The sequence below is a fragment of the Amblyraja radiata genome, chromosome 45, assembly GCF_010909765.2.
Source record: "Amblyraja radiata isolate CabotCenter1 chromosome 45, sAmbRad1.1.pri, whole genome shotgun sequence".
Lineage (NCBI taxonomy): Eukaryota > Metazoa > Chordata > Chondrichthyes > Rajiformes > Rajidae > Amblyraja > Amblyraja radiata.
In genome coordinates, this window is record NC_046000.1 from 15552629 (window position 1) to 15568236 (window position 15608).

Sequence of the window (15608 nt, forward strand, 5' to 3'; positions counted from 1 at the left end):
GACTCTGGACTCTGGTCCTGTACACGGGGGGGAAATGGAGGAGGACTGGCCAAATTTTTGTGCCTTCCACCACAGTGATGAATGATGTGGTGGATGTTTGTGTTACATTTTTATTGTGGTTGTGTGTTCTTTATTATTGTATCACTGCTGACAACTCAAATTCCACCAGCCTGGCTGTGTGGTCATTAAAATACAATACAATACAATCAGTGAATAGCACATCAGTGAAAAGCACAAAACAAACCTAGAGTGTGCTGAGTTGTTATTAAAGCATTAATCAACCCCATTGATTGAGTCGATGCACCACCAGCATTGGCTGCCTCACCAACAGTCTGTCTGTCTGTCCTTTCTACTGTTTTTATTAATTTTAAGTAAGTGTTAAAAGAATGTTTTAGAGTTTCTCGGTTTGTTTGATGTGGGGGATGGGGAGAATCGGGGGAAACTTTTTTTCAATCTCTTACCGCGACAGAGATGCGATTTTTCACGGAATCGTATCTCCGTCGCCTCTGCGGCCTAACATCGAGGAGTTGGCGGTCTTTCCTGGAGAACGGCCCGGCGCTCATGCCGCGGGCGCTGCGCGGACTTCAACATCGCGGAGCTGCGATCCTTTTCCAAGGATCGACTGTGGACAGCTCCAACCGCGGGGCCTGTGGACTTTAGCATTGTGAAGCCAGCGGCCTCTGGTAAGAAGAGGCCGACTCGGGAGCTCCATGTCACGGAGAGAGTTTCAAACGTCCCGACGCGGGGGTCCGTTTCGATCAGCCCGATGCGAGGGCCTCGGACAGTCAGTAGCGGTGACTGCGGAGGGTTCAACAGCCCCGACTGCGTTGAACAAGAGGAAGATATTGAACTTCATTACCTTCATCACAGTGGAATCTGCTGTGGTGCAGGTTTACGTTACATTTATTTTATGTGGCAGGGTGCCTTGTTGCTTTTCACTTCGTATGGCTGTATGGAACTCAAATTTCACTGTACCTTAATGGTTCATGTGACAATAAATTAATCTTGAACCATCTTGTATCTTTCTTCAGGTCCACACAGGGTTTATTTAATCTGTGTACAGCGCTGCTATGATCCAGGAGGACTGATTTTCAAAGCCAATCCACTTCACACCAAGCCTAACTTGTTATGGTGCCATACAAGCAGGATGAAGCATCCTATCTATGCCACCTAATAATTACTCTCAATCTTCAGTAAAGCCGAGGATGCAGGAAAGTTATCGGGATGCATCACAGCTTGGTTGGGAACAGCTCCATAGAAGACGCAAGATATTGTGGACGCAGCCAGACCATCACACAACCAACCTCCCCTCCATTGACTCCATTTATACCTTGCGTTGCCTTGGCAAGTCCAGCAGCATAATCAAGGATGTGTCGCAACCTGTGCACTCCCCTTCTCCCCTCTCCCATCAGGCAAAAGCTATAGAAGTGTGAAAACACACATACCTCTAGATTCAAGAACAGTTTCTTCACCTCAAAGATACCTTCTCCTACTTATCCTTGGACCACGATCCCACAGATGAAACAAGGCCTTAATCTCAAAAAACCATTACTGATTTCATCACTTCTAGCTATCTGCCATCCACAGCCTCCAACCTTATCGTTTCCAGCCCGTTTTTATTTCTCCCAAATCCAAAAACACAACTGCCCTGGCAAACCCATTGTTTCTGCCTGCTCCTCCCCCCGGGTCCAATCTCTCCCGATCTATGTCTAAGATACCTCACATGCCCTTCGTCTCTTTAATTACTTCCGCTTTCCGAGCCCCCACTCCCTTACTAGTGACGTTCGGTCACTCTACACTCCATCCCCCACCAGGAAGGCCTTAAAGCCCTGTGTTTCTTCCTCGACCACAGACCCTCTAATTTCCCTCTACTAAACACTCTACTCCGCCTAGCGGAGCTGGTCCTCACCCTCAACAACTTCTCCCTTGACTCCTCCCACTTCCTCCAAGTCCAAGGCGTAGCTATAGGCACCCACGTGGGCCCCAGCTACGCCTACCCCTTTGTATGACAGTCCTTTCAGGTGAGGCAGAGGTTCACTGCACCTCCTCCAACCTCATCTGCTGTATCCGCTGTTCAGAGGAAACCCATGCGGTCTCAGGGAGAACCTGCAAGCTCCACACAGACATCATGCAAGGTCTTGGTTCTTGGTTTCTTGGTTTCTTGGTCCTCCAAAATATTCCAAATGGAATTTAAACTGGAGGTGGTGGAGGGAGGGCTTAAGCCAGAAAGGGTATGGGAAGAAAGATCTACTTTAAATGTAGTTGCATCTGGTTGGGTAACTATAGTTGGGTGGAGATTATTCCATGCTTTAATTGTGCGGGGGAAGAACGAATTGCTGTACACATCTGTCTTTGTAGCTGGATCATAATTGCATCGAATGCCCTCGTCTGCTCCTAATTGGTTTGGGTTTGGTGTAGGTCTTGTCGTCTATGTCGAGCTGACCATTTAACATTTGTAAAAACAGGTCAAACGGTGAGCTTCACGTCTGTCTTGGAGAGGGTTCCACCCCAGAGAATTCAGAAGTTTGGTGACACTCGCTTCTCTCTCATAGGTGTTAGTAACAAATCGAGCTGCCTGTTTTGGACACGTTCGATGGAAGACATGTTTTTTTTTTTTTTTTTTTTTTTTTTGTTTGTTTTTTTTTTTGAAAATATTTTTATTGGAGATAGGTACATAACCTAATTACATCAACATCATTACATAGTCTTACATTTTTAAATTGATAATATTGTCAATTATTATTACATTGTCTCCAATACTTTTTGCCCTTTTTTTTTTTTTTAAACTAGATAGAACTAAAGAGATAGATGAAGTAAAGAAAGAAAAGAAAGAGAAGAGAAACAAAAACAAAAACAAAAAAAACAAAAAAAAAAAGGAAAAAGATAGTTAAAGAAGAATGGAAAAATTTATTAAATAAAAAAAGACTTCATTCGAGATATATTCGTACATTTCAGAGTATAGTATTTCATCCATTCTTTAGCCCGCGTGCTAGTCAGTTCCTGTGCTGAACCATTCTGACCCTTTAAGTAATCAATAAAAGGAGACCATGTTCCAGCGAATAATTCCTGTTTGTCCAACAGGGAAAATCTGATTCTTTCCACGTTTAAGGTCTCCGTCATTTATAATCCACATTTTGATTGTGGGGGCGTAGGGCTTTCCAAAATTTAGAATTAATTTTTTTTCTGTTATTAAACTATAATCAATAAAGTTTCTTTGTGTTGTTCTAAGTGTTTGATTTAATTCTAATATTCCGAGTATTATTAATTTTGGATCTGGGTCCAATTGTGTGCTGGTTACTTTAGATAATATACTAAAAATATTTACTAGAATTTTTTAATTTTTATACAGTTTGCAAACATATGAGATAATGTAGCTTCTAAATGTGACATTTATCACATATAGGTGAGATATGTTGAAAAATTTTATGTAGTTTGTTTTTGAATAATGTAACCTATGTATTACTTAAATTGTATTAGAGAATGTCTGGCGTTTAGTGAACACTGATATGTGTTGCAAACTTTCTTCCCAAGTATCTTTCGTTATTACTTGATTAATTCTTTTTCCCATGTTTGTCTGTGTAAGTCCGTCGAAGGAATGTCACTGTCTAATAAGATATTATATATATAAGATATTAATTTTTCTGTGTTAGGATGTTTGTTCCAGCATTCATCAAGAATTTCTGAATTTCTAATTCGAAAATTTGGGAGTTCGATTTACATAATCTCTAAGTTGAAGATATCTGAAATAATCATTTCCTCGAAGTCCATAAGTCTGTTGCAACTCCTGAAATGTCAGAAAAGTGCCTTCCTTGTAAAGTTGTCCCATATTTTTAATTCCATAATTCTTCCATTGTGTAAAACCCCCGTCCAACCATGAAGGCTTAAACAAAGGATTATTCACAATTGGAAGAAAAAGTGATAAATTATCTAATTTAATGTCTTTTTTAGTGTTTCCAAATTCGTATAGCACTAAATATTATAGGGTTTTCCTATAAATTTTTTTGTTTAATTTAGACGTAGCAAATAATATCGAACCGATATCAAAAGGTAAACAATCTTCCTTTTCCATTTTTAACCAGTCTGGTTGATGATCTATTTCTTCCACCAGAAATTCATATTTTTAATGTTAACTGCCCAGAAATAAACAAAAAATTGGGTAAAACCAAGCCTCCATTTATTTTGATTACACAAGTGTCTTTTGTTTATCCTATGATTCTTATAATCCCAGATAAAATCATTAACAATAGAGTCCAATTTAAAAAAAAAGTTTTTTGCCAGATATATCGGAATTGTCTGAAAAATATATAATATTTGCGGTAAAAAAATCATTTTTATGGCATTGATTTTGCCTACCATTGAGATAGGAAGTGTTTTCCAGTATTGAATATTCTTATGTAGTTTGTTCAGTAATGGGGGGAAATTTGCTTAAATAATGATGTATATATCTTAGTTACATAAATACCTAGATATTTAAATTTTTCATTTACTATTTAAATGGAAATTGTTGTATTGTCTGTTTGTTATGTTCCCTATGGCATAATTTCACTTTTATTCCAATTTATTCTGTATCCTGAAAGTGAACCAAATTGGTTATTAGCTTTAATAAGTTGGAATACTAATTTCTGGTTTGTAATGTAAATTAATACATCATCTGCGTATAGAGAAATTTTATTCACTGTGTCCTTTGTGTTATACCATGTATTTCCGGATGCCCCCTAACTCTTTCTGCCAGTGGCTCAATAGCAAGCGCAAATAATAATGGAGATAATGGGCATCCTTGTCTACAACCTCTAGATAGGCTAAATTTAGGTGACAACCTTTGATTTGTAAATATTCTAGCCGTGGGATTTGTATATAACAGTTTTATCCATGTACAGAATTTCTCCCCTAGCTGCATATTTTCCATCACCGAAAATAAATAAGGCCATTCGACCTGATCAAATGCTTTTTCAGCGTCAAGTGAAATTATTGCTAGATCTTCATTAATAATTCTCTTGGAATATATAATATTAAATAATCTTCTTAGATTATAATATGAGTATCGTTTCTGAATAAAGCCTGTTTGGTCAGGGTGTATTAATTTATTCATCACTGTACTTAATCTATGCGCTAGTATTTTAGTTAAAATTTTCTGATCTGTATTTAAAAGTGCAATTGCTCTGTATGATCCCGGGTCTTCCAGATCTTTATCAGCTTAGGAATAAGTGTTATTATTGATTCATTTAAAGTGTCTGGAAGTTTCTGTTGAGTATATATACTCTACAGTCTTTGTAAACGTGGGCTAAGCAAATCATAAATTTTTTTATAAAATTCGGAACCTAAACCATCTGGTCCTACTGCTTTACCATTTTTAAAGAGCCAATAGACTCCTCAATATCCTTTATCGTAATCTCCCTTTCTAATAATTCTCTATCGTTTGAATCTAAACCTTTTAAATTACATTTATTAAAAAATCTGCTATTCCTTCTGATTGTGCTACGGTTTTAGTTGAATAAAGGTTATGATAGTATTGGAGAAATCTATCATTTATGTCCTTGGGGCATTTTTAATAATTCTCCTGTCTCTGTTCTAATTTTATGAATTGTTTTTTCCCCTTCCATTTTCGTAACTGACGTGCTAATAATTTTGTGGTTTGTCTCCAAATTCAAAATGTAGTTGTTTGGTTTTTTGATAAAGTTTTATTACTTGTTCTGAATACATTTTATTTAATTTGTATTTCATACAGCAATTTTATTATGTTTTAAAGTAGATGGCATTCTCGCATTTTCTATATCTAGTTGCTTGATTTCAATTTCCAATGTTTGTTGCTTAATCCTGTTCTCTTTATTATAAAATGCTGAGCAGAAATTAATGTACCTCGAACATACGCTTTAAACGTTTCCCACATAAGAGAAGTAGGTGTGTCAGGGTTGTCATTTACCTCAAAAATATTTGAATCTGTTTAATAATATATTCCTGGCATGATCTTTCGTTCAAAATTTGTGGGTTAATCTCCAATATGCTTGTTTCTCGGACATTCCATTTAATTTAATCATGAATGTTACAGGTGCGTGATCTGAGATTATAATGTTATGGTATTTTGAATTATAAATAATAGGATAAACATAGAGTCAACTAAAAAATAATCTATTCTTGAGTATGTTTTGTGTACTGGTGAGTAAAATGAATATTCCCGTCCAGTTGGGTTTTCTATTCTCCAGACATCCTTAATATTAGTGGTATTAATAAATGAATTTAGAAATACACTTGATTGAGATTTTACTTTTTTTTGCCTTGATGATCTATCTAAGTATGAATCTAATGTACAATTGAAGTCTCCTCCAATTATTAATTTATATTGTGTAAATTCAGGAATTTTATTAAATGTTTTATTAAAAAACTTGGGGTTATCAAAATTAGGCCCATAAAACATTAAGAAGAATCACTTTTTCTCCATTTAACTCTCCAACTAATATAATATATCTACCATCAATATCCACTATTGTTGAAGAGTTCTTAAAAGGTATTCCTTACGAATTAGTATTGCAACTCCTCTGGACTTATGGGAAAAGGAGGAATGATATGATTCAGCGATCCACTTAGCTTTAAGTCTATGTTGAGATTCCTTTTTAAGGTGTGTTTCTTGCAGAAATATTATATCTGTTTTGATTAAATTTAGATGTGCCAAAACTTTACCTCTCTTAATTGGTTCATTAATTCCCTTGACATTCCAACTACAAAATGTTATTCCCTGACCCCCTCTTGTCATATTAGCATCTTGCATCTTGTTTCTAAGGTGGTCTATAACCGAGCAGAAGGTACAACACATAGAACCTGACCCTGCTCCCGAACCTCAAATAGATGAATTTAAAATCATATACATCGCTCTTCCGAACACATCTCCTTGTATTAGTCTTATTTTTCCATTCAACATTAAGTTATAAAAATATTTAAAGTGAAAAAAGTGATAGAGTTGGTTAGTATAGGGTGAAAGAAAAAGAACTACATCTACAATTAGTGTAGTTAGTGATAGCCACACTAACGTGGCTAGAATTCTAAGACTTCCGTAGCCTTTGTAAAAAAAAAAATTTCCAGCTCCGTGCCCGAAGAAAAAAAAAAAAGATTATTTCTAACATTCAAATAACTTCTTTGGGAGTAACAAACTTATTTACTTATCCATACATACACACACACAATATACACATATATATACATATATATATATATATATATATATACATATATACCATATGTATAATACATAAGCACGCAACCCTGCAGGAAAAGTTCAAAACAGCAAAAATTCACAACGTTATTATTCTCACATATTCATATTAATTTTTTCGCTAATCTATAAATTTAATTTTAAATCAAAAAAAAAAATGAGAAAAAACCGTAAACTTTTTTAGTGACGTAAGCTAATTTACCTCTTGCATATCTTCCTGTATAATATAAGTATGTAATTCATTTCTACGTTAATCGAAGACTATTAATTATTAATCATTGTTATCAATCATATACTGTATTAGATTTTTATGAGAAATGTTAATGTAATAATTTTAGTGGTAATATAGATATTTAATAAGTATTAGTTGTTACATATATAGTTAGGCATGAATATACAGATAATAATATTGATTAATAAACAAAAATACAAAGATCACGGTTTTATCCAATGTCCTCCGTCCATTTCGGTTTCCGAATGTCCTTAAAGCTCTTAAAAGAACTTTAAAGGTCCTTTTAGATCTGGCTTGACTCCTAAGGAGTAATGTAAATTCTTCAGTCTATGGTCATGTTACTGACTTCTTGGCATATTCCAGTGCTTTTTCATGGTCTGTAAAAAGTGCTCCTTGGACTTGTAGGAGACTCTTAGTCTTGCGGGGTTAAAACAAGTTGTATTTCAAATCAGGTACATTCTTCAGTATTCTCTTTGTCTCAGTGAACAGCGCTCTTTTCTTGAAGACTTCTGCCGGATAATCTCGGTAAATACTGAATCTCACACCTTCAAAAAGGAGCTGTCCGCCTCGAACAATTTTCTTCATTATATCATCAAATTCATGATCCAATTGCACCTTTACGATAATTTGTCTTGGACGGACATCATCTTGTGTACGACGTTGTTGCGCTCTATGAGCTCGACCGAGTGAAGGTTTGTGATCCAATTTTAAGGCTTTTGTAATAGGTCTGCCACACTTAATTGATCACCATATCGGAGAGGCGTTGGTTTTCAGTAAGGAGTCGACTTACAGTTTCCTCACTTGTCGTCGCCCATTTCTCAAGTGAAGTATAGCTTCTCCTTGACAGGTTGAACAATGATGAAAGTTGCGCCTCAGAAAATTTAGGACACCTGGAGCTACGGCACTGTGTGTTTCTATCAACTGCACCACTGTGTCTCTCCCCAAAGAGTCTTGTAGAGTCATACAGCATGGAAACATGCCCTTTGGCCCAACTCGTTCATACCTCATCTACACTAGTCCCATTAGTACGGGTTTACCCATATCTCTGTGAAACGTTCCTATCCATCAACCTATCCAAGTGTCTTTGAAATATTGTTATAGTGCTCATTTACAAAACAGAAATAGGCCATTCAGCCCAACTCTTCTATGCTGTCCAAGATTCCCTATCTACACCAATGTTGTCTGCTTTTACACTTAGTTTAGTTTATTATTGTCACGTTATTGTACTGATGGAGAGTGACTAGCATTTGTTTGCGTGCTATTCAGTCAAAAGAAAGACTATGTATATATACAATTGTCATAGAGCCATACAGTGTAGAAACAGGCCCTTTCGCCCAACCTGCCCACACCGACCAACGTATCCCATCTACACTAGACCCACCTGCCTGCGTTTGGCCCATATCTCTCTAAACCAGTCCTGTCTATGTACATGTCTACTTGCTTCCTAAATGTTGCGGTAGTCCCTGCCTCAACCACCACCTCCGACAGCTCGTTCCAGACACCCATCTCCCTTTATGCGAAAACATTGCCCCTCAGATTCCTATTAGATCTTTTCCCCCCCTCACCTTAAACCTAGTCGTCAGGTTCCCGATTCCCCTCCTCTGGGAAGAGACTCTGTGCGTCTACCTGATCTATTCCTCTCATGATTTTATACAAATTTTATTAAGCTTTCACAGCCCGGATTGGCAACTTGAACGCCCAGGAGCGAAGATTGCAGAAAGTGGTGAACACTGCCCAGTCCATCACGGATTCTGACCTCACCACCATCGAAGAGATCTACAGGAGTCGTTGCCTCAAAAAGGCAGCCAGCATCATCAGAGACCCACACCACCCTGACCACGCTCTCCTTTCACCCCTGCCATAGGGAAGGTGGTACAGGAGTCCGAAAACTGTAACGTGCAGGTTCAGGAACAAGCATCAGGCTATTAAACACAACGTCCAAATAAGCTCTGAATTACATACTTGGGTGCAATGCTTTTATCTTTTTGCAGTCTGCGTGTCTGTGTGTGCGTCTGTCTGTCTGTCTGCGTGTCTGTGCTTATTTGTCTGTGTCTGTTTGTGTGTATTTGTCTGTGTGTGTGTGTGTGTCTGTGTGTATTTGTCTGTCTGTCTGTGTGTGTCTATCTGGCCGTGTGTGTGTGTGTGTCTGTCTATCTGTCTGTGTGTGTGTGTGTATCTGTCTGTGTGTGTGTGTGTGTGTGTCTGTGTGTGTCTGTCTGTGTGTGTGTGTCTATGTATCTGTCTGTGTGTGTGTCTGTGTCTGTCTGTGTGTGTGTGTCTGTGTATGTGTGTCTGTCTGTGTGTGTGTGTCTGTGTGTGTGTGTGTCTGTGTGTGTGTCTGTGTGTGTGGTGTGTGTGTGTGTGTGTGTGTCTGTGTGTGTGTGTGTGTGTCTGTCTGTGTGTGTGTGTGTGTGTGTGTGTGTGTGTCTGTGTGTGTGCGTGTGTGTGTGTGTCTGTCAGAGTCTACACACACATATATGTACAGGACAAGTTTGGAGGGATATGGATCAAGCGCACGCAGGTGGGTCTAGTGTCGCTGGGACTTGTTGGCTGGTGTGGGCAAGTTGGGCCTGTTCCCACACTGTATCTCTCTATGACTCTATCATTTATTATATTGTTTACAGACTACTATAGTTTACATATTCTGTTGTGCTGCTGCAATGAAGTGTTGAAGCTGCCAGAGGAAGTGGTTGGGGCAGATACTATAACAGCATCTAAAAGACAAAAAAAGACATAAATGCTAGAGTATGTTAGCTGGTCAGGCAGCATCTATGGAGGACATGGCTAGGCAATATTATGGCTTGGGTCCCTTCTTTGGACTAATCAATTTGAAGAAAGGTCCTGTCCTGAAATGTCACCAATCCATGTTCTCCAGAGATGCTGCCTGACCCCTTGTGGTACACCAGCACTTTGTGTATTGTGTTTACAGATTTGTTATGCTGCACCAAGTAATAATGTCACTATTCTGTTGTTGATACAAATGCCAATTAAACACTCTGAACTTGATTTAATGCTGTCTCTGTGTCTTGTAACTCTCTCATTGTTCGTGACTCTCCCACAATTGGGCACATCTCAACATCCACCCAAGATGCAGAGTGCTGGAGTAACTCAACAAGACAGGCAGCATCTCTGGAGAACATGGATCAGTGAAGTTTCAGGTTGGACCCTTCTTCAGAATGGGAACGGAAGATTCCAACCGGTTGAGTTACTCCAGCACAATGTCTCTTTTTTTGTAAACCAGCATCTGCAGTCCCTTGTGTCACCATTTCACTATTACACTGTGAAATATCCTCTAGGTATGCCTACTTTGAAGAAGTTCTCCTTCTTTCTCCGACATGAGTACTGTAAGACCCTCTGTCACTGCCCCTCTCTCTGTGATTCCAGTAGCTCTCCTGGCCATTGAAGTCTGAAGAAGTGTCCCCCTTATAAAAGGCCATGTATAATCTCCTCCAGAGATGCTGCCTGACCCTCTGAGTTACTCCAGCACATTGTGTTTTTTATTTAGTAAACCAGCATCTGCCTATCCTTGTTTCAACGCCTCGTATTCCAACTGGGCAAGTGTACAACACAAGGAAGCGAACACTGAATTTTTCAATTTCAGGCAATCTCTCTCTCTCTCTCCTTTTACTCCACTACCACTATTCCCCATTTTACCCCTTTCAGTTTCAGTTTAGTTTATCGTCACGTAAACCAAGGTACAGTGAAAAGCTTTTATTCTTTGCTAACCAGAAAGATAATCATATTTCGCTTGGGTAGTTTACACCCCAGCGGTACGAACATTGACTTTTCTAACTTCAGATAGCCCTTGCTTTCTCTCTCCATCCCCTTCCCCTTCCCAGTTCTCCACCTAGTCTTACTGTCTCTGACTACATTCTATCTTTGTCCCGCCCCCTCCCATGACAACCCGGAGTAGTGAAGGTCTCGTCCCAAAACGTTGCCCATTCCTTCTCTCCAGAGATGCTGCCTCATCCTTTAAGTTACTCCAGTATGTTGTGTCTACCTACAGTAGAAAGACAATACATGATTCCCATACCCTCCTCCCCCTTGCACCCATTTCTGTCCTGTCCCCCTCTTGGTTCGATCCACCAACCACCCACACGTTTTCCCTACAAGATCCCCTCCCCCACCTCGTTCCACCTGTCCTCAACACTGCTATCTACCCGCATTGCTGATGACTCTTGGATCACAGGGAGGGTGGGGGTTGCACCTCTAGAAAACTCTGTAACCCAATTTTCCAGAATACAGTGACCGCTGTACCTTCTAGTTTACCACTTTCCATAAAGTCCATATGAGTGATTTTTTGTTGTGTATCTCACATTGTTAATTGCTGAATAGATATTTACAAGGCAAAGATAGATAGATTCTTGATTAGTACGGGTGTCAGGGGTAATGGGGAGAAGGCAGGAGAATGGGGTTGAGGGGGAAATATAGATCAGCTGTGATTCAATGGCAGAGTAGACTTGATTAGGCGATTGGCCTAATTCTGCTCTTATCACATAAACTTATGAATCGTGTGAAAGCAAAGTTCTTATCACTGTTGGACCCGCGCAGGTTATTTTCGACTAGAATCAAAAGCAAGTCTTGGGTCCGAATTGAGAGCTGACAAACAGCTGAGAACTTTCAGACGAAAGACAAATTGTATCTACATTCTGATCTGCAGGTGTGGTAAAAATCAGAGGAAGATCAAACTCACCAAGTGAACATGAACCATCGAAAGGTAATTTTTAATCTTAGGTTTGGATCACTGGGCAGGTGCTGGTTATCGATGCTCTGACATATTGTCTCCGACAGTCAAAAAATGTCTGAAGCTCAACAGCCTACACCCAGAGCCGTGGGAGACTGTAGTCTGCTGATAGTGTGCCGTACTCGATGTGTGTGGAGGGGATCGGCAGATCAATTTTCCTTCTTGGGATGAACAAAGTTCCACCGTATCGTTTCATCCTGGCTTTGGACAATCAATTAGTGTAGCCTCTTTTGTTCAAAATGAATGTTCTGATCATAATCCTTGTACCACTGTGGTTCGGTGGTGGTGATGGGGAGAATGTCGACCCTCTCCCGCACAAACATGAGCAGTGATCAAATAAACACGGAAGTGAATTCAGTGTTTGCGGATATCAAAGCCTAATTTGTTTGTGCATTTCATGACCTTTGTCCACAGTCACTTGTTAAGCGTTCCCAACTATCTAATTGTTTATAAAGGGTGGGGAACAAGCTGGACAAGGGAGGTGGGAGTCGAAGATAAGGATATGGGCGAGATTGTTAATCGGTAGCCCTGTGTGGGTTGATTTGTGCATCTGGGGGCATGTGCCTGTGTGACCACCTATTTATGTGCTAATTCTGCACCGAAGATTCATCCCCCATTACCCGTGGAACCAGACCTCACTCTGTTAAGCCCAAGTTCCACAGCCTTCCATCCTCAGTAGGGTGGCCAACGTTCTCACTGCCAAATAAGGGACAAAAGATCAAAATACGGGACAAATACCCCACGGCAATTCGTTGACCGACTCGGCCGTGGCTGGGTGAATGATGAGTTGGCCCGGGTGCACACAAAGCCCAGCCGGCGGGCCAGCTGAGGAGTTTAGGTCCTTATGCCGCGCGATGTCAGGCGCAAAGTCCGATGATCGGCCATGAGAAGGAGGGATGGTGATGGTGTCGGCGGTAAGTGAAGGTCTGAAGATCGGACAACTGGCCGGGCTGCCGACCGACGGGGCTAAGGTCGAGGAGCTGCTGCTGCACTATGTTGGGATGGGTGCGGCGTACCCAGACGCAGCGCTTCGACCCGACAGTCCCCTCGACCCGAGTAGTAGCCGTCAATAGGGGACAAACCAATTTAGCATGTGACAATAAATGCAACTTGAACTTGAACCCTAACCATCAGAATCCAAATCACTACAAACATCAGGTATTATCACAACGTTTAGCGGGTACTATCGCAACATTTAAGAAACATTTAAACAAGTACGTGGATAGGACACGTTTAGAGATATATGGGTCAAAGGCAGGCAGGTGGGACATGTTAGTCAGTGTGGGCAGGTTGGGCTGAAGGGCCTGTTTCCATGCTGTATGATTCGATGAAAATATCACTACATTTATTAACATCTGATGTTGATTTCTAAAGTGATACCGATCTTATTTCCAGTCTGGTTTCAAAGCAAAACCTGGAGATTTGATTGAAATACCTCGAACACTTGGGTATAAACACTGGGCCATCGACATTGGACATGGAGACGTCGTACATTTAACTTCAGGTAAAAGCTGTTCACTTTTTTTCTCCTATTTAACATGTTTTGCATTGTAGACTTCTCTACCCAGTGTCATTCAAGCCGTACCAGTGATACTATCAGACCTGATAAAGACCCTTTCATATCTATTCTAGATGGAGCAAGTGGAGATGTGAGTTTTCGCTTCTCTAGCTCGGCAGATGTTGCTGTGATTAAGAAGGAGCCTCTCACTGAGGTAACTAGAGGTGATCCCTGCTATGTCAACAACTGTTCAGACACAAGGTTTGAAGCATTACCCGTGGACGAGATAATAAACAAGGCTAAACAAAGCATTGGACGGAAAGTGTATTACGATGTTCTAAAACAAAACTGTGAACATTTTGTAAACGCACTTCGATATGGTAAAGAGATTTCGTACCAGGTAAGTGCAGAAACATAAGACCATAACATATAGTAGCAGAATTAGGCCATTCGACCCATCAAGTCTATACTGTCATTCAATGATCTATTTTCCCCTCTCAAACCCATTCTCCTGCCTTGTCCCCATAACATCTGATGCCCAACCTACTCCAAGAACCTATCAATCTCTGCCTTAAAAATACCAAATGACTTGACTTTCACCGTCGCCTGTGGCAATGAATTCCAGATTCCCCACCCATTGGCTCAAGAAATTTCTCCTCATCTCCATTTAGATTTTCAGAGGCCGTAACGTTTGGTCCAAGACTCTCCAACTACTGAAATCATACTTTCCATATTAACTTTATCCAGGCCTTTCATTATCTGGTAGGTTTCAATGACGTCCCCCCCCTCCTCATCCATCTAAACTCCAGCGAGTGCAGGCTGAGAGGTCAAAGCCATCAATTCCCTCGTCCAGATAATAACCTGGACAGAAAACCATTGAGGGGCCTGAGATGTCTTTGGCCCTCCAAATGTATGGGACATGATGGTTCAAAGGCGTTACATATTCAGTGGCTGGTTTGTGTACATTTGGCAGTGAAGGATACAACTCACTCCACTGGGTGATGACTGGGGTCAAGTTTAGAGCAGAATTGTATTGCAAACCAAGTCACACATGGGAGAGCAGGAAATAGAGGGATATGGATCAAGAACAGAGAGCTGAGATCAGTTTAACTATGCATCATGTTCGGCACAAGCAATGTGGGTCGCAGGTCCCATTTCTGTGCTGTACTCTTCTGTGTTCTATCTTCTTGAGGGAAGGGGAGGCAAAGGTACCGTGGGCAGGTCACCAGATGTCATGTCATCGATGACATGTTAGGATGTTTAAGAAAGAACTGCAGATGCTGGAAAAATCGAAGGTAGACAAAAATACTGGAGAAACTCAGCGGGTGAGGCAGCATCTATGGAGCGAAGGAATAGGTGATGTTTCGGGTCGAGACTGTTCTTCAGACTGTCACCTATTCCTACGCTCCATAGATGCTGCCTCACCCGCTCAGTATCTCCAGCATATTTGTTAGGATCACACAATCACTTGGAACATTTTTGCTGTAGAATCCATGACTAAACATATTTTTTTCCCCACAGGCTGAGGATGCAAACCTTGCTATTGATGTAGGGGCCATCGCCATTGCAGCTGTAGTGGGTGTCGGTGCCATTCTTGCCCTTCAATTGGGGGGGCGTCATTAACAATGAAGGCTCATGAATAACAGAGTGTGCTGGATTCCTAATTAAAGCATTTAATTAACCCATTGACTGAATTGTGGTCACTGCTGATATATGGGAACTCTACTACAGTATCTTTCTTCAGTCCCTCACAGGGTTTATTAAATCTGATCACATCACTGCTATGATTCAGGAAGACAGATTTCAAATTCAAACCACTTCACATCAAGCCTACCTTGTCATGGTGGTACACAAGCAGGGTGGACATATGGTGGTACACAAGCAGGGAGAAGAATAGATCGGAGGTGTTACAGTTGAATAAAGGGGACTA

The 15608-nt window shown here is 40.4% G+C and overlaps 1 protein-coding gene across 1 annotated transcript in view; it reads left to right on the top strand.

Moving 5' to 3' along the window:
* Positions 1-15301, top strand: part of LOC116968467 (neurexin-2-like) — a 240277-nt gene extending 224976 nt beyond the window's left edge. The window contains exons 15-18 of the mRNA XM_033015231.1: positions 1894-1901; positions 13396-13405; positions 13813-14078; positions 15200-15301. Of these exons, the coding sequence (XP_032871122.1) occupies positions 1894-1901; positions 13396-13405; positions 13813-14078; positions 15200-15301 (386 nt within the window). The remainder of the gene's footprint in view (positions 1-1893; positions 1902-13395; positions 13406-13812; positions 14079-15199) is intronic.
* The last annotated feature ends 307 nt before the right edge of the window (positions 15302-15608 follow it).